This window comes from Limulus polyphemus, unplaced genomic scaffold (assembly GCF_000517525.1).
Source record: "Limulus polyphemus unplaced genomic scaffold, Limulus_polyphemus-2.1.2 Scaffold193, whole genome shotgun sequence".
NCBI lineage: Eukaryota > Metazoa > Arthropoda > Merostomata > Xiphosura > Limulidae > Limulus > Limulus polyphemus.
The window spans coordinates 245,105-263,495 of record NW_013665803.1 but is presented as its reverse complement, the minus strand read 5'-3'; the positions used below and the strand labels follow the sequence as shown (position 1 = coordinate 263,495).

The following is an 18,391-nucleotide window of genomic DNA, read 5'->3' as shown; positions in this document are numbered from 1 at the left end:
TTTGGATAAAGTCACGGTGTACTGACATGTACCAAAACTACATTTTGACCACTGTTTGGATAAAGTCACGGTGTACTGATATGTACCAAAACTATATTTTGACATTGATTGGATAGTCGCGTGTACTGACATGTACCAAACCTACATTTTGACATTGTTTGGATAAAGTCCTCTTCCTCCCCACTTCTGGTGCAACTTAGCATAGAGGGAGCTAGTGCACAAGGAGGTTCTGTTGCCTTCCTATTGTTAGAGGGCTTTTACTGCATAATAAAATTTTTATGTAATAGTGTAAATCATGAGAAATCTCGTAACTTTATGTGGGAGTTGCCTAAGGGCTAGTGGCATACAAATAAGGGGAAGATAGCTTTCTGTGAGTATATATCAGAAATACATTTTCAAGTAAGGAATATGTTAACTTTTGTGTGTGTAATAACAGTCCTTGTGAAAATTCTAAGACTTTCATGCAAGTTAATTTTTTTATCTTTGATAATGTTCTTTTGAGTTACTAACCTATGTAAAAAAATATTTTTTTAAATATTTGGAAACAGCTTAAAAATCCAATATGGGTTGTTTAGGGTATATAAAAGGGTGTTTTTGGGGGGGGGAAGTTCCCATAACAAAAAAATAAAATAAAAAGATCAAGCCTCTTCAAAGCAGAGAGCTTTTTTTCTTTCCCTTTCATTTTGTCTTCTTCTTAAACTTTTAAACTTTACCAATTTTGAAAAATCCAAAAATATATTTTTGGTTAGCTTGTGTTCTTCCATTGACAGTTTTATTTTGATTTTTCTTGTATATTTAAAGGTTAAAGGCAAGTGTACTACTGATCATATCAGTGCTGCAGGCCCATGGCTGAAGTACAGGGGTCACTTAGATAATATTTCAAACAACATGTTTATTGGGTACGTTAATTTTTTGGAAAATTACAAATGTGAACCAAGTTATAAATGACTGAAATTCTATCATTCACACTCTTTAAGTGATCTTCAAAGTTGGAGCAATCAACTTTAAAGTTTTTGAAGAAATTGAAACTTATACTTCATGATCGGTAGCTGTGATTGTAAGTTTTTTTATTTAAAGAATTATTGTTGAACATATGCTTTTTGGGAATTTGGAGAGAAGTACATTTTGTGTAAGACAGCATAAATACTTCAGCAAAATATTTTTTATCGTGTGTTTGCTCATAGAAAATACAGTTCTTAGTATCTTAAGAAATAATTTCAATTTTTTTTTTCTGGATAATTTAGAAGCATTTAATAATTAAAGGGTTTTGCCACTAACAGCATGTATATGGAATTAAGTAAAAACTTTCTTTCTTGTATTCCTTTCTTTGTTACTGTAATACATATCACTGATTTCTTTTTTTTAAGTATCCTAAAAAGTTTTAGTAAAAATACATATCCCATTTTTACCCCAAAAATTTAAAGTTCATAAATGTTTGGATAATGTATATTTGCACAAAAATTGTTAGTCCTTCTAATATCTTGTAACCATAACTTAATAAGTAAAATCCATATTATAAGTAAGATTATCTTTCGGAGATTAAAGATCTTAGGAACTACTAACTGTATTCTTCTTTAAAAAGATATACATTAAGGACTTACTGATCACTTTTTCCACACTGATGAAGATAAAAAAAACCTTTAACTATTAGTTTTTAAGTTCATAATTCTGAAACAAATATTCACCTCCATACACAGGTAGCTATTTCCTCTTCATTATGTGTATTCTGCCTGAGAGATTTGCATGCCACCAGCCATGTGAAAACTCCCACCTAATTTCACATGTGTCCATATGAATTTGTGTTACTACATGATAATGTATCATGCAGCCAATTTCTTCACCAATAGGAGTGCAACACACCTCCATGTACAAATACTCCCTCTACATTTGTGTGTAAGAATCTTTATTCTTTTCCACAGCACAATCATATTTAGACACGTTTTGAGTTTGCTGAGGTTTGTAGTTTTTCTTGACTTTAAAATTTCAATCTGAATTCAATGTACTCAATATGATTTCACACATTAGTGTGAACTCTCTCTCTGATAATTTTGTGATGAGGTTCTGATACAGAATAATTATCACCATTTATACTGAATTTCTTTATCTGTGTAAGATGTGACAGCCATCTTGCATCATGTGGTGGGTTCCTTATGTAGCCAAGACCCTCTGCTGTCATCCCTTTCATTCATTTTCTATGCCATTTTTCAGACCTGACATTGAGGCCCACTCATCTTACATAAACCTTTTACCATTGGTTTCCTTTCTTCTTCTCCCTACCAGTTTGGTGCCTGGTATTTCCTTCAGGTTCAACTTCACTCCAGCTATTTTATGTCTCATCCTCTTTACCTTACCAGGTAACATGTAGAAGTTACTGTTTAAATATAGTTTATTACTCCTTAACATGTCCATATACAATATAACACTTAGATCTAGTTCATTACTCCTTAACATGTACCATGTAGAATAAAATGCTTAGTCATAGTTACTTACTCCTTAACACATCCACCTAGATGATGATGTTTCATTATAGTTTATTATTCCTTAACATGTAACTTGTTGGAGATAATATTTAAACATAATTGGTTACTACTTTACATGTACACATAAAAGATAATGTTTAGATGTAGTTAGTTATTCTTTAATATGTTCATATTGAAGATAATATTTAGACATAGTTAATTACTCCATATCATGTACCACTTAAAATATAATGTTTAGTTATGGTTCATCGTTCCTTTCAATGTACACATATTTGTTGATGTTTAAACATAGTTTGTCCTTAACATATACTCATAAAAGATAATGTTTAGATCTAGTTCATTACTCTTCATGTTTACATATAAGGTAATGTTTTGTCATAGTTCTTTACTCCTTAACATGTACACATAGTACGTAATGTTTCATCTTAATTCATTACTCCTTAACATGTCCACATAGACAATAATTATTAAATCTGGTTACTTAATCCATCACATACAATTAGAAAATAGGGTTTAGACATAATCACTTACTTAATAACATGTCACAGATTGTAAATAATGTTTATTTGTGGTTACTTACTCCATAACACGTACTTATAGAAGATAATGTTTAATCTTCTTGCATTACTCCTTAACATGTATACATAGAAGATAATATTCAGACATAAATTTTGAGTTTCATAACCTGTCATGTTCTGGGGCCATTGCACATTGTCACAGGTTGTCTTCTCCACATAACTGCATCCTATATACAGAATGGTTCTTCACCTACTAGTGTTTCATTGTTCTGCTTTCAGCTTACTACCTCTCTCTTTCTCTTCTTCTTCTTTTTTTTTTTTTTTTTGTTGTTGTTGTTGCTGCCTTTGCCACCCCTTTCATTTCTAACCTTCCTCTCTTCTGGTCTCCTGTTCTTCATTTCTTAGCCATGGCTGTCTATTCCCTCAGTCAGGACTAGTCCAATCTTTTTCATTATGCCTGTCCTCCTCTCCATCTCCTCCCTCAGGTTCTTGCTCTGTTTTGGGACAACCTTTGCAGTGTCCTTTTGGTGCCTCATAACTGTCAATTCTTATCAAATTCCTTCTATTTCACAGGACTGTTCTTTCATCTCTTCCACCTTTCCCAATGTCATGGGATAATTTCTTTTTTCAGGATATTTAATACCCTCTTTCATTCTTTCCTTATTCACTGACCCCCTCCCCTTTCTACTTCTTGCCTGACTGGATCATCACTGTGGTTTTCCATGCTCTTACCTGGGTCCCTATCAAACCTCTAGCAGATGTTTCTGTTTTCTTAGACACATTAGTCCTCTTCCTACTTGCCTGTGATTGCCCCATTGTTCACATATCTATGTCCTTGTTGTTTTTCTGTTTTCTCATTACTGCCTTACAGCATCTTGGCTGGTCTTTCTTTCCTTCTTGTTCTCTTGTATTTCATGTAAGTGGACAATGGTCACTCCTTTTCTACCATATCCCCTCCTTCTGTTTCCATTCTCGGTGTTCTTTCTAATTCAAACAGACACTCGTGTCCTGTCCAGGTTGTTCTGTGTATTGTCACTCTCTTCCTTCATTTGTGGTTCCTCTCACTGTCCTTTATTACCTTCAGAGCCTCTCTCATTCTCCTGTTATAGGTTGGATCCACCAGCTCATACATCTCATATGTGCCCTTTTAGAAACAGATGATTGTATGTTGTCTCAAGTCTCCTCTTTTCATTTTATCTCTTACCCTTTTCTTTTCTCTGTGCTAGCATGTGGACTACCCCACACCTCTTCGTCACCCACTATCTGCATCTCCTGATTGTCTTGTCTCTGTTTGGATTTATACTTGAGTTGCCTCCCAGGGTATACTTACTAAACATTTCACATCAAGCCAGGATAACAGAAAAAGCTCATACCATCTGCCCTGGCTCTACATGTGCCCACTGTGAGATGAAGTATTCCACAATACCACTTGAGATTTCCTATCAGTATATCTAAATATATCTGTATTGCATTTCTTGTCTGATCCAAACCATACTTTTTCCACGGACTATCATGGATAAATCCAGCACCAGAGTTGTGTATCTGCCCACTTCTCTGATCTACACTTGCTGGCTTTTAAAAATTGGGTTTTGTGGTCATCCATTGCAAGAAAGACCTTTTTGGAAAGAAAGACCAATAGAGATCTGGGCACATTCTTCAGGTCTACCCTATGCAAATTTGTTCTCTTCCTTGAGTGGAGCACAGGAAACCCTTGCCACTTACTGGCTTCCAGCTACTGTGGTAGTGGACCATGTAGAATCCTCACAGATTGGGACCTAACTGCTGGGGCTAAAAAAAAGAGGTTCTTCTATGATGAGAAGTGGGACAGGGTGTTTCTGGGATGTAGCACAGTTCACCCCACATAAGTATACATTAGGTGCATCACAATCTCCAAGTGGACTGTGGATACATATAACTAATACTCATTTATATATACCTTTCCCAACTCCTGCAGTTGGCATGAGTCAACAGAGTCTGGTTGAGTAGATGAACCAATCCCTATACAACTATGATGTATCACTAGCACGTCCTATTCCCACAGCAGACAAGGGGCTCGAAGTGACTGATGGTTGAGTAGAGGTTATATGAGTATCCATAATGATATATTATAATACAGTGCCTTCCTCCTACAGCTGGCATGAAGCCTGAAGTGACTGATGGATGACGAGGTGAACACAGTATTTAACACGACTGCCCTTCACCCATACCTGGTTTTGACCCATCAAGTCTAATGGTAGAGAAGGCGAGCACACAATGTATGGTCTGACTGAGTCCAAACCTCACTAATTTATTGGCCATCCGACAGCTTGTGTGCAAATATACAGGAAGAAAGTATACCCTGAATGAGATAAGATGCAGTCTCCCACAGATGTGCCCCTGTCATCAGGTGTCACACCCCATGAACTTCCTTCAGACGTTTTCTGAAGGGAGCTTATCTAAGTAATATTTTCACCAGTCCCTCCACCATCTCAGCTTGGGATTCTAGTTATCCGTGTAAGAAGGTATTATTTTCTGAATTTAACATTTTCCTTATCTGATAGATACACATCTCTGTACACATTTCCACCCATCCTCCCCACTATTCCAGTGCACCTCTCTTTATTGCATTGTTAAAGAATGAAAATTTTCATGCATGAATGCAGAGGGTGTATTTACACGTGGAAATCTGTTGTGCTCCTAGTGGTGAAGGGTTTTGCTGCATGATATATCATCATGTAGTAGTGCAACTTCACATGGACACACATGAAATTAAGTAGGAGTTTTCACAAGCTGGTGATATACAAATCTCTTAGGCATAATGGACAAACTCAAAAGGAAATAGCTATCTGGTATGGAAGTATCTATCTGAAATACATTTCCAGGTAAGGAAAAAAACTTTGTGTTCTTAAGTTTATTCTTTCTTAATACTGGCATGTTTTAATCCATTGGTTAACAAAAGCAGCTCAATTACCTTAGACTTCTGAAATGATAGGTTTGCTTTAGTTTTTTTTTTTATACTTTTGTGGTATTATATGTTTATAAGTACCAAAACTTTTTTCTGATGGTTTCATCTTAATTTTTCTGTTTTTAAAATGTTGTTTATTTGTCCTGAACATATCAGCTCTCAGATTTAATTTTTTTGTATTGTCTTCACTTACCGATACTTTTCAATTGCTGCACAAAAAGTTTAGAATATCAAAATTATACATATTGCTGATAACACAGGAAGCTGGGAAGTTGAAGCAAAAATTTATTACAGCTTTAACTACTGTTCAGGGGTATTGATATTTCAATTAGCCTATTTTAGGTTCACTTACCTAACCTAACCAAATAAGAATTCAGAAATTCACAAGAAAGAGATACAAGATCTTGTTCTTTGATGATTAAAAGGAACAAATATTTTATATTGATTTTACATAAAATTATTTGCTAATAAATCTATAATAAACAAAATATTTCTAAGTTATAAAAGTTTTAAAATTTAGTGAAAAAAGGAACATAATTCATGTATAATGGATGCTTTTATTTATATAATTCTGCATCAAAATGAATATGTAGTTATTGTTTTGTTTTGTCTTATGTGTATAAGGCTTCCAGCTCGGAAGAAATTGCTAAAACAGAAAAAAAGATTAAAAACATACTGCAACCATTTAAAGCTAGTATAAGTTTTTTAAAACAAGTTAAGGATGATGACTACATTTGAAGTTCAACTGTTTAGGAGCCTATTATCTCAGTGAATGGTTTAGATCTATTATAATGTTATTTATTACTAATAGTGAATTAGGTGATGAGAGCAGTGTTAAATATTTCAGTTATTTAAAAGTACAACAGTTTACCAAACTTAGGTTCTGAAACTTTTCAAAAGTGGTAAATGAAACACTGATTACTTGTATGATTTTTCATGTCTTAGGATTAGAGTGACAGCATACGAGTTTCCCATACTAGATTTCTACATGTTGTTAGTCTGAATTTAGAAAATAACAATAAAGTGCAATTTAAGATTAAATTTGTTCTGGACTGCTCCAGTTTTTCTTCTTGAGTGGGGACTACACATCAGCATCTGTACAGAAGACATAGACCAATATGTCATCTCAAAAGTAGGGGCAGTTTCATTAGAAATATTAGCCCAACACTGCCTAAGATAGCAATGAATCAATTCTTTGTTTCTATAATGTAAGACATGTCATAATCTCAAAGGTAGGGGTAGTTTCATTAGAAATATTAGCCCAACACAGCCTAAAATATCAATAAATCAGTTATTTGTTTCTCTAATATGTGATATGTCCTAAATATCAACTGTATATGGTAATTTTTCTTCCTGAAATTGTTTTTCTTAGAGCTATTAATGAAGAAACGAATGAGGCTAACTTGGTTAAGAATCATTTAACTGGAGATTATGCAACTGTTCCTGATACTGCCAGAATGTACAAAGTAAGGTTTGTTTTATACCAGGTTTTAATTTTTCTCTTTATTCCGTATTCCTATGCTCTTAATTCAGCAGTAGTAGAGTGTGTAAATGTTTAATAAAACATGTTTGGAGAATTGTGTAACTATCTGGCATTTAAACTATAAATCTGTGAAATACATTTTACAAACTTTATGTTTAACAGTTTTTTTTTATGTGGATTCAACATAGAAACCTTGAATTCTTTGTGGATTCCACTGTATACTTTTAAATATAAACTTTTCAGTATTTGGATATCCTGTGATTTACAAAATGTTTAAGCAAGCTATAAAAAGTAATTAAAAGTAAACATTCCTGTTAATGCACACAAAATATTAATAGATTTATTGTCTTTTTTTTGTTTTTGGAAAAAGCCATAAGTAGTATTAGTTATCTGAAAAATTAGAACATATTTTTTAAGAGGAGTGATACAAAATGATTATTAAAGAGGCCAACAGTTGCATGCAAATGCAATTTGTGTCCACCACACAATCCCAACATGGCCAATTTTTTCACCAGAGAAATTGAAAATTATATATATCACCAGTTGGAACCTGCAAGAAGGTATCTTTGTCCCAAATCCCATACAAGTTGGATGATATACAAATGAATAGTTAACAAAAACCCCAAATAGTGCTTTCCTTGCTGACAAATTGAGCAAAAGGCAGAAATTCCAAAACTGTCTAAATCTCCATTTGGGAATCAGTAAAAAAAATATCTTTGTACTAAATCCCACATAAATTAGCCGAAATACAGCAAAGCAATTGTCAAAAAACCTTAAAAGTTGGATTTTTGTGGCACTTTGACACCCCCATAATTACTAAAAATTGGGAGGTCCACCATTTTTGTTTTTCAGTGTGTGAGAACTGTATAAAAATGCCTTTGTACCAAATACCATGTAAATTGGTCAAACTACAGCCAAGTAATTCACCAAAAGTATGCTTCCTTGTGAGCTCTACCCCCTAAAAAGATTCAAAATGAGCAACTCCAATTTTTTTACATCAGTGTGTTGGGCACATGAAAATTTATATTTGTGCCAATTTTTGATTTGATTGCTGTAAATATGACTACACAGGAGCCCAAAATATACAAAAGGCCTAAATAAAAAAAAATGTAAAAGGTGTCTGGACCAAGGTATAACCCTACCAAGTTTCAAGTCAATCTGCCAAGAAATGAAAGTCAATTGGAAAGTGTCTGGAAGAAAAAAGAAACAATAGAAAAACAATGTCTCTCTACAAAGATATAAATATAATTCAAAAATTTTTATGCTATTCATCACAGAAATGTTTCTAACTGAATACATCAGTAGCATTTATTGTACTCAAAATAAAGTGTAAAAAAGAAGTACATTTGTAAATCTAATGACCATTGGTCATTAATAAAAAGGCTTATAACTTTCAGTCAAGAGGTGTCAAGTGGTGTATTATTGGAGATGAAAATTATGGTGAAGGAAGTTCTCGTGAACATGCTGCCTTAGAACCTCGTCACCTTGGTGGGAGAGCAATTATTGTGAAGAGTTTTGCCAGAATACATGGTAAGACTGTTTTTGTCACATATTTATCATTTAAACTGAGTGAGTATGTTGGTCTTGACTGATAAGTCATCACTAGATACAAAGTAAATAATAAAAAAATGTGTGCCTGTTGGGATTCTTTTTATAAGAGTTTTACCAATGCCATTCAAAAATTGTCTTAAGTGCAATTGTTATTTCTTTAGGTACATTTAAGAATAAACTTAGAATAAATAGAACATGACTTTTTTTGTTTTTCAACTCAACTGTATATATAATATGCTTGGTTTGTAATTTCGATTATTATACATAGTGAGAAGTACATGTAATAACCATTTTACAGCTTAGATGTTGAGAAGTATTATTGGTTCAAAGTAATAATATGTAGTATGCCAAGCTGTGGATTGAAAGGTTCATGCCACACTTTTCAGCTATAGGTACACTATAAGAGTGACAATCATTCCCATTATTCTGGCTGCCTTCTCCCTGGTCAGTATTTCAAAATTGGGGATAGCTATACTGAACACCAGAGGTCTCCAATCTGACCATTCAGGTTGAAAATATCAAATCATGTGTACTACCTAAAATCGTAGCATTACAAAAGGTTTCTGACAATTACGTTCAGGTTTATACGATGTTATTTTTATGGTAAAGACACTTCAAGGCATCTGTAACATATGTAGGCATTGTAAGTGGACCAAGCTTATCACAAGTACATTCACCAAAACATTTTTACAATTTAAAGGGTAATTGGGCCTAAGATGTAAAGAAAATAAAGAAAAAATTTATGTGAAATTGTTCTCGAGAGATATTAAAACAGGTAGAGAAATGTTAAAAATTGTTATATATTTCAATGTGCTTGAAGTCTTCTAAGAACAAGCTCACCATGCAAATTGTCTAAATCAAATCTCTTAATGAGTGGAATTATGTGAAATAGGCAGATAATATTGGGAAACTTTGCCTACACTTTTCCAATGCCTATGATGTAGTGTCTATTCTAGGATTTTATCTTCAGAGTAAATACGTTTTGGTATAATAAACTTCTTTTTGTAGAAACTAACTTAAAGAAACAAGGTTTGCTTCCGCTCACTTTTGAAAACCCAGCAGACTACAAGAAGATAAGACCAAATGACAAGGTGTCTTTATTAGGCCTTAAAAATCTTGCTCCCAACAAGGTAAGAGTAAACAGATCTTAGTTTTAAGTTAGGCTTAACATCATCTATAGAAAATGTGCAACAGTAGATAGGGTTAAATTTACTGTAACCTATATGCAAAGGTTCTAATATAAGCAAGAGTTCAGTACTATAATGTGGCAAATCAGTCTTAAAAGACTTAGTTTGATTGTTGTTTAAATCTAGAGCTCTAGAAAAGCTAATTACATTTTAACTGTATTAAATCTGAAAAATAATGGGCCCTTTTCAGCCTGGTTATCTTGTGTTTTCACCAGGCCAATATTGCAGGAAAGATTGTCTGATCCCCCCTCTGTTACAATTTTATTAGGATGGTGGAAATTAAATTTCGTCACTGGGCAGATACAATTTATTAGTTTAAAAAATAAAACTAGAAATCTGTAAACTTTATACAGGTGTGTTACTCATTGGTGATGTTAAAAACTGTAAAATTCACCTGTTTGGTATGCAAGTTTTCCAAGCCAGTAAAATCATAAATATATATAGTCTGACATCTGAGATTATTTTCTGTTGAGCTTCCTTACATGAATTGTAGAGTTTTAAAATTTAATATACAACATCCCAAGGCTTTTATCTTTACATAATGTATTATTTCTATGCCATAGGCAAGGTAATGGGTTACCCCCAGTGTTTATTTCATTGACGTAATTACTTTGGCAGTTCATTTATTGAATGAAAAAACGTTCACTGTTGTAACTTGATATGAGCCCTGAACAGCAGCTCTGTACAGAGTCCCTCTGCTGAAGGTAGAGACTGTAACAAAGTGGACTTTTTTTAAAGAAGATTAGAGATGTTATCTTTTGACAAAAACCTAGTGCAATAATGTATGAAAAAATTGTTTTCAAGTCTATAGTTAAGAGGCCACTCATAATGTCATGGTAAATAGTTATGTTATATAGTGGTTCTTTTGGATTATAAATCATAAGTGGATAAAAAAAAAATCATTTATATTTAAAAGGTCCCATGGTAACTGTTAAGAGTTTGCCAGTATAATATCACCTGCACTGACAGGGTTAAAGGAACATTATTTGTTCTCGTTTTACGTAATAAAATGATTGTCCATTCTCATACACCTGTTACTTACTTTTAGCCTGTGAAATGTGAGATCAAGCATGAAGATGGTTCCAAAGAGAGCTTTAACCTTCTGCACACATTCAATGAGACCCAGATAAACTGGTTTAAAGCAGGTAGTGCCTTAAATCATATGGCTGAAGTCATACAAGAAAAGGTTTAGGAAAAAAATTAAAAACTCAAATGTGTCACAAATGTTAAGCCTGTTTATTTTGCCAAATTTTTACATTTTAACCATAACATAGGAATATTATTTTTTTACAAAACTTTACAGTAAATACTCAAGTGTTAGTATATGTATAAAAAAACAAAGCACTCAGCTCCAAATAGTGACTTTATTTCGAGAAAAATTTACAATACATGATTACCTGGTCTATGAATCCAAACATAATTTTACTGGATGCTGTAAGACTGTAAAATTGAGATAATAGGAGTTGTGAAGGCCAAACTTCTAAACAACCCTTTTAATATATAGAAATGCAGAGAATGATCATTGTAGTTGTCACAAATAAAATCTACTGCAATAGAGAGATTTGTCATTATTTTATCATATACTGTACATTGTTTCCTGAAGAACCTAACATTGATAACTGTTATCTAAAACAACTACTTACTTCAAATATGTTCCCAACACAGTTTTACTTTAAAGCTTTGTACAGCTATCATGGGCATAAAAAATATAAAAATATATACCATAGGATAGAATGGAATCATCGATGCCCATAATAAAGTCTTGTATTATTTATCCATCATGGCTACCTCGTGGAAATGCAAGCATTTAAGACATTTTGTTGTTCTGCGTCGCGTACTAAATGTCTCAGTTTCTGGAGACAGGGAAGAACATTGACAGCAAGCCACTCTTCCACGGTTTTCGCATCATAGATGTGATGAAGATGGTCATTAAGACGTATATTAAGTGCTTCCATGTTTACTAACAGGCTATTACGAGAAAATAACATGAATATGCATTATTTTATTTTTATAGGATAATTTCCCTAAGACTAGAAAAAACTTTAAATCCTTTTCTAAAAATTCAACTTTATAGGATAAATAAAAGTAAATTTATAGTCTTACTGTCACCTAAAAGTTGAAATAAACAATAGCATAATACAAAAAGAAATTTTCTCTAAAACTATTCTCAGTCACTCTTTAACAATGATACATTATTGTTTGTTTTTTTTCCTAAGAACTGAAATTATGACAAATCAATGCAACTTCTGTTAGAATATTAACAGCTTTTAGCTAAAGATGGTTGGAAATGTCTTATAATAAAGAAACAATTCAAATTGTAAATAGCTTAAAAGGAACTTATAAGCATTCTTGTAATACAATAAAATAGTATTTGTATTTTATGAAAAATATCTATAGTTTATCTTGATATGCTAAATATAGAGGTCAACTTATCAGTAAGATCAGTAGCAAAAAATGTGAAGCCAAAACATTGAATGGTGCAAGTGTTATGCCAACATCTTTGGTATTATATTTACAAGTTAACAAATCTGGTTGTGTTCAAATAATTATTGTGTGACTCTACAGATATATCCTGCACTTAAAGTTTTATATGCCTACTCCATCAGGCTAACTTTTATATCCCCTCTAATGTACATAAGTGTTTTTAAAGTTAAGCACAAAGTAACACAATGGGCCATCTGGTATCGAAACCTGGTTTTGAGCATTGTAAATCCACAAACATACCTCTGTGCCACTGGGGGGCGGGCATTAATTAAGTAAAAGATCATTTTTCACTTCAAATGATTTTTCAACTAACATCTATGAAAAAAGAAAATACTTAAAAACCATAAGTTAAAAATCAAGTTGTTTTTCTTTCTTTTCTTTTTTTTGACTGAGAAGAAAATGTTGCTGGGTACTTACACTCGAGCTTTTGGTAAAAACTGATCAATATGAAGTGGGTTTGTTCGATTATTTGCCACATGGTAGTCCGTAAATGCCCCTTCAACACTGTAGAATGACAAAAATCTATTTTATAATGATTCACTAATGACCTTAAATTATGCTAGAATGAAAACAAAAATGCCGACATTTTTTCTGCTCAATGAACAGTAGAAATATCCATTTAAACTTCTCACAACAATTGAACTTTTAATAGAATTGAAATAAAAGAAGTTACAATGTGAAAAATTTACCTTTGAATACAGAAACATTATACAAAAAGAAATTTTTGATTTTAATTTTCTGAACTTTCACTTACATCTTTGAACAAAAAAATATTTTCCAATTTATGAATATTTCTTATTTGCTATACCTAGGATGATGCATTAAAATTTGGTATTCTGTGATGATGTTTGTTAAGTGTTGCACATCCACATATATTTCTCCTCCTGGAAATTCTGGAGTTGACACCACAGGTTTAGGCCTAATAAAAAGAACTTGTATTATGAAACCTTGTAACAGATCTTAACTTTCTTCTACATAGGAGTTCTATGTAACACTAAATGAAAATGACTAATATAATGCTGTATTCTGAATTGTTATGGTGACTTTTAAATGTTTTATTTAACCTCCTTTCAAACAGTGAAAACCAGACTAGAATAGGCTGAAAGTTTGTAACGGTCTAAAATTAACACGCCACTACATTGGTGCCCGAACAGAGACCTTTTCATAAAGATTAAATTGAGACTTTGGATATTTTTTGGTTCTCAATTTGGTATTGAGTGATTAATTCAGCAATAATTTAAATTCAATTAAATATAAGTTAGCTAGTGAGTCTGATGTGACAAGCTTGAAGCATTCTGTGTCAGTGCTGACAGAACAGGTGGAAATGCTAACACACATGGTGACTGATCTACCAGCAACAGAAGCTAAGTCTCCCTCCCCCTCAACCACAAACTTCGAGAATCTATTCTACCTACAGACCTGTGGAAAATTCATCAATTTATGTCACCACAGTCAACCCACCATCCCTGCCTATTGAGAAGTCCAATGGTAAGTCGGATTTTAATGCCTTGGAGTTTCTTAAAAGTTTTGAAACACATTTTTATATGTATCAAATACCTGAGAATAAATGGGTGGAAACTGTGGCTTCTTGTCTGAGGGGAGGGACACTTGAATGGTGGAAGGCTTTTGGATCAGAAATAGCTTTAGAACACTGAAGAGAATTTAAAGAAACATTGATTATTTTTGTACCCAGTGGTGTTAGATAATATCAAATTGGTTTTCTACAACCTACATACAGCTAATCTTACTGTAAAATTTTCTAAAAGCACATTTTGCCAATCAGAAGTATCATATTTAGGATTTAAGCTCTCTTCTGAGGGAATACACACAAATCATGACAAAGCGAAAGCTGTTACAGACTTCCCAACTCCAAGCAACTGCAAAAATTTAAGTACATTCTTGGGTATGTGTTCCTTGTACAATCAGTTCATTCCAAACTTTACTACAATTGCTGAACCTTTATATCAGTTATAAAAGGCGTGTAGCAGGTGGAAATGGACCCCCCCCCCAAGAAGCAGGCTTTATGTGAATCCCCTGTCTTGCAACTTCCAAGAAAAGCTAAACACTATTTTTTTGCATACTGATGCTTCAAATGTTAGATTAGGAGCAGTTCTGTGTCAGAAAGGTGTCATAGCATAGGCCAGTAGAACACTGAACTCTGCAGAAAGAAACTATACTACTACAGAGTTAGAATGTCTAGCCATAGTTTGGGCTATAGAAAAATTTAAGATATACCTAGATTGTGAAGAATTTACAGTTATAACTGACCACGCTGCCTTTAAGTGGTTACAAACAGCTCCAAAGGTAATTGGTAGACTGGTTCTTTTTCCTGATTCCATTATTATTGATTTATTAATATTGGTTTGAAGTCCAACTAACACAGATGCATGCCAAATTCAAGAACAGGTTAAATTTTTTGTTTCTTTTATGCGAGAAATTACATGAACATTATTAATTACTATCACTATGTTTTGTAGTGTTTGACAAGTGATGGGAAAATATTCCTTACCTGGGGTATAGCTCAAGAGGAATAAGTTCCTTGAAACCTAGCAATTTTGAGGCCTTCTCATGAACTTCAGAGTTGAACTGACCTTTAATAAAAGTTAGAGCATAATTAAAAAGTGAAGCTCCTACAAAAATAAATGTATATTAAATCTTAAAAGAGTTTTTATCTCAATGAGAGTAATGTTTGAAGAAATTTACTGATTTTAAATGCATTTTTCATCTTTTCCCTTCTGTATTTTTTTGTTGTTCTTTTACAGTCACAGGATCTACTATTCACTAAATTTTGTGGGTTTAGCACTTGAAATGAAAGAACATTGCCTTTAACCATAATACTGGTTATTAAAAATTATGTTATCAGAATAAAACTACAGAATACATCCTGACAAATATAATTTTTTACAAGACGAGTGTATTTCAGATCAGATTATACAAAACAAAAATTAAGGCTATGTGGGAAAAAATCATTTTCTCCAAAAGTCATTTAATTAACCCTAACAGGTACTTAACAACCTTTAATGGCTATTGTAAGATAAAAGTTAAATTCTTGATGTGCCTCTGCAAGGAACATAGGGCTGGTGCTTTTGAACACCGATTTCAAGTGGAACAAGCAGATGAGAATGGTGACCCATTCCCCTTGGATAGGATGCCAGTTCATTGCAGGTTCATCCCCAGCAAACAGCTGGTATCCATCATACAGCTGGGTAGACTGGAAGAAGTAGGAGTAAAGTGTCTTGCTCAAGGATACAACCGCATGGCATGAGCCAGCCTCAGACTTTCAACTATCCAAAATACAGAGCCATGCTGCTCCCCAGATTAGAACATAATCAACTGGTAAAGCTTCAACAAAAAAAAAATTATCAGAAATTTCCCAGCAGATGACTACTCATTTTCAGTTTCTGATAAATAAAGTAGAAAAGCATGCTGGAATCTTTAATAAGTTCAGTGTACAGTTATTATTGATGTTTCATTAATAATTTTATATCTTATCTTTACATAGAAACTACTGAGAGCTGTTTCAAACATGTAAACACAAACCTACTGATATCACTATCAAGCTAACTGGGCTGATTCTGCAGAAAAATGCAAATCCCAAGTAGCTGAAAGCTACACACTCTCAAACACTCTTCCTCTATGAAAAAAAAGGAATACAAAATTGTATGTATAAACAACATGTTCGACACTGAACTCCTCCATGGATTTATTAATGAATTTTTTTTCTTTATCTTCTGTGAATACAAAGAACATTCTGTAGGAAAATATCGTGTTTTACAGACTTACCATGAACTACACACCACAAATGACAGAAGGATGACTTAACATGAATCATCCAGTAGAAAAATACTGTGTAGACCACATATACACACTCTCCCAATAAAGGAAAATTAAACTACAGGTAACACAACAAATTTACCTGACCATTAAAACAGTCTAAAATTGCAAATGTTCAAAGTATTCAACTTTGATTATGTACAATTTCTTCATTCAAAAAAGCACATGAAATATATTAAACTTTTTACCTCTGTTGGATTTGCTTTATCCCGGACGAGTCTCCAATTTATTACATAACGTATTATAATTTTGAATAGCCTGAAATTGAGTTAAATGATAATTTAGATTTAGAAATTAAATAAATGTCTGAAACAATCTATAATATCATCCTCTGAATCCACGTCAATCATTTGTTCTTGGCTTAATTTCTTAGCCTGAGTTCGAGTTACAGCACACGAGGGAAACACATCAGGATTCTCCTCAACATCATCATCATCCTTAGATGAAACAGTGATTGGCTCACTAATCATTTTGGGTTTGGCAACAACTTTTCCCCCAGCTAAATTGTTTCCCAACAATCATGATACACCCTTAATTGGCAGAGTAGGTCTTACTCCAACCACAACTGGTCCCGGAACTAGGTTTGATGACAAATGAATGTTATGAAGAGGAACATAAACAAAGCCACCCTCAATACCCTGATCAATGATAGACACACCAGTGGCAGAACTCGAATCCAAAGGCAATATACCTTCTAACAACAATGACTGAGTCGCCCCAGTGTCACATAGAATACGATTGGGTATGGGATTGGCAGTGTCATTTGTCAAAGACACAACCAACAGACGTAAAAGATCTAAATTCCTCCCTGACTACATCAGCCTTTACATCAGTGGCCAAATCAACAACATCGGGTGATCTGGTGAAACTACATCATATGTAGACACAAACACAATGGGTGTTGCCTCCTTTTCTTTTTCAAGCACCAACAATTAGACATAACATGACCAAGTTTTTTACAAAAAATGGCAGACAGGCCTTGATGATTTTGATGAAGTTTTATCATGACTGTCAGAAGATTTCAAACTAGAGGAGCTGGATTTTTTAGAAGAATCCTCAACTTTAGTGGATTGAATAGATACAGGTTTTGCTGAGATGGCAAGAATTTCTTTTTATGAAAAGTGGCTTTATGTGTTAAAGTGTAATCATAGGAAAGAGCAGCTGTTTCCTGTAGTGTTTAAACTTTCTTTTCATCCAAGTAAGTTTTGAGATTGTCACATGCACAACATTTAAATTCCTCAGTTAGACATAATTGTCTTAATTTGTCCAAACTGTTGCCAATATGTATAGAATTACACCATCAATCAAAATAAACCTCTTTTTTTCATGGGCAAATTCCATATGAGTTTGGTTATCTTGCTTACGATAACCTTGAAACTTTTGGTGATAAGCCTCCGGTACTAACTCACATGCTTTGAGAATAGCTGCTTTAACATTATCATAATTTGTACAATCTTTTAAAGACAGAGCAGCATAACCTTCTTGTGCTTTACCAATTAAATCACTTTGTAATAATAATGACCATTTTTCAGTGGGCCATTCCATGGTTTGAGCAACCTTCTCAAAATGTTGAAAATATTTATCAACTTCATTTTCATTGAATGGTGGTACTTTAACATATCGATTAAGTTCAAAGTTGTCATTTTGCCTTGGTCAATTGGAGTTGAGTCTAACTTCCATTTCTTTCAACTTCAATGCAAGCTTTTTTGGCTTTGAGACGTTTATTTTTCTCTTTCAGCTTCAACACAAGCTTGTTCTTCCTTAGCTTCAATATGAGCTTGTTTAAGATGGATTTCTTTCAGTTTTAGCTGAATCTCTAACTTATCTAGAATATTCCTCTAATACTTCCTCTGGCAACAAATCATTATCAACTAGTATTTCAATAATATGCTTTTTTAGTTCATTTGTTC

The 18,391-nt window shown here is 33.3% G+C and overlaps 2 protein-coding genes across 6 annotated transcripts in view; one reads left to right on the top strand and one right to left on the bottom strand.

Moving 5' to 3' along the window:
• LOC106478249 (aconitate hydratase, mitochondrial-like) overlaps window positions 1-11,720 on the top strand; it is a 52,018-nt gene extending 40,298 nt beyond the window's left edge. For 3 of the 4 annotated variants that reach the window (XM_013938777.2, XM_022381802.1, XM_022381801.1), the window contains 5 exons: window positions 802-899; window positions 7,315-7,408; window positions 8,823-8,955; window positions 9,985-10,106; window positions 11,212-11,720. In XM_013938777.2, coding sequence (XP_013794231.1) covers window positions 802-899; window positions 7,315-7,408; window positions 8,823-8,955; window positions 9,985-10,106; window positions 11,212-11,355 — 591 coding nt within the window. In that variant the 3' untranslated portion in view covers window positions 11,356-11,720. Of the gene's footprint in view, window positions 1-801; window positions 900-7,314; window positions 7,409-8,822; window positions 8,956-9,984; window positions 10,107-11,211 lie in introns of those variants that run through there. The other variant, XR_002609859.1, reaches the window with a different exon arrangement.
• LOC106478250 (hexosaminidase D-like) overlaps window positions 11,509-18,391 on the bottom strand; it is a 37,661-nt gene continuing 30,778 nt past the window's right edge. For both annotated transcript variants that reach the window (XM_013938779.2, XM_013938778.2), the window contains 4 exons: window positions 15,157-15,238; window positions 13,456-13,566; window positions 13,065-13,151; window positions 11,509-12,131 (listed from right to left, as the gene is read on the bottom strand). In XM_013938779.2, the coding sequence (XP_013794233.1) occupies window positions 11,948-12,131; window positions 13,065-13,151; window positions 13,456-13,566; window positions 15,157-15,238 (464 nt within the window). In that variant the 3' untranslated portion in view covers window positions 11,509-11,947. The remainder of the gene's footprint in view (window positions 12,132-13,064; window positions 13,152-13,455; window positions 13,567-15,156; window positions 15,239-18,391) is intronic.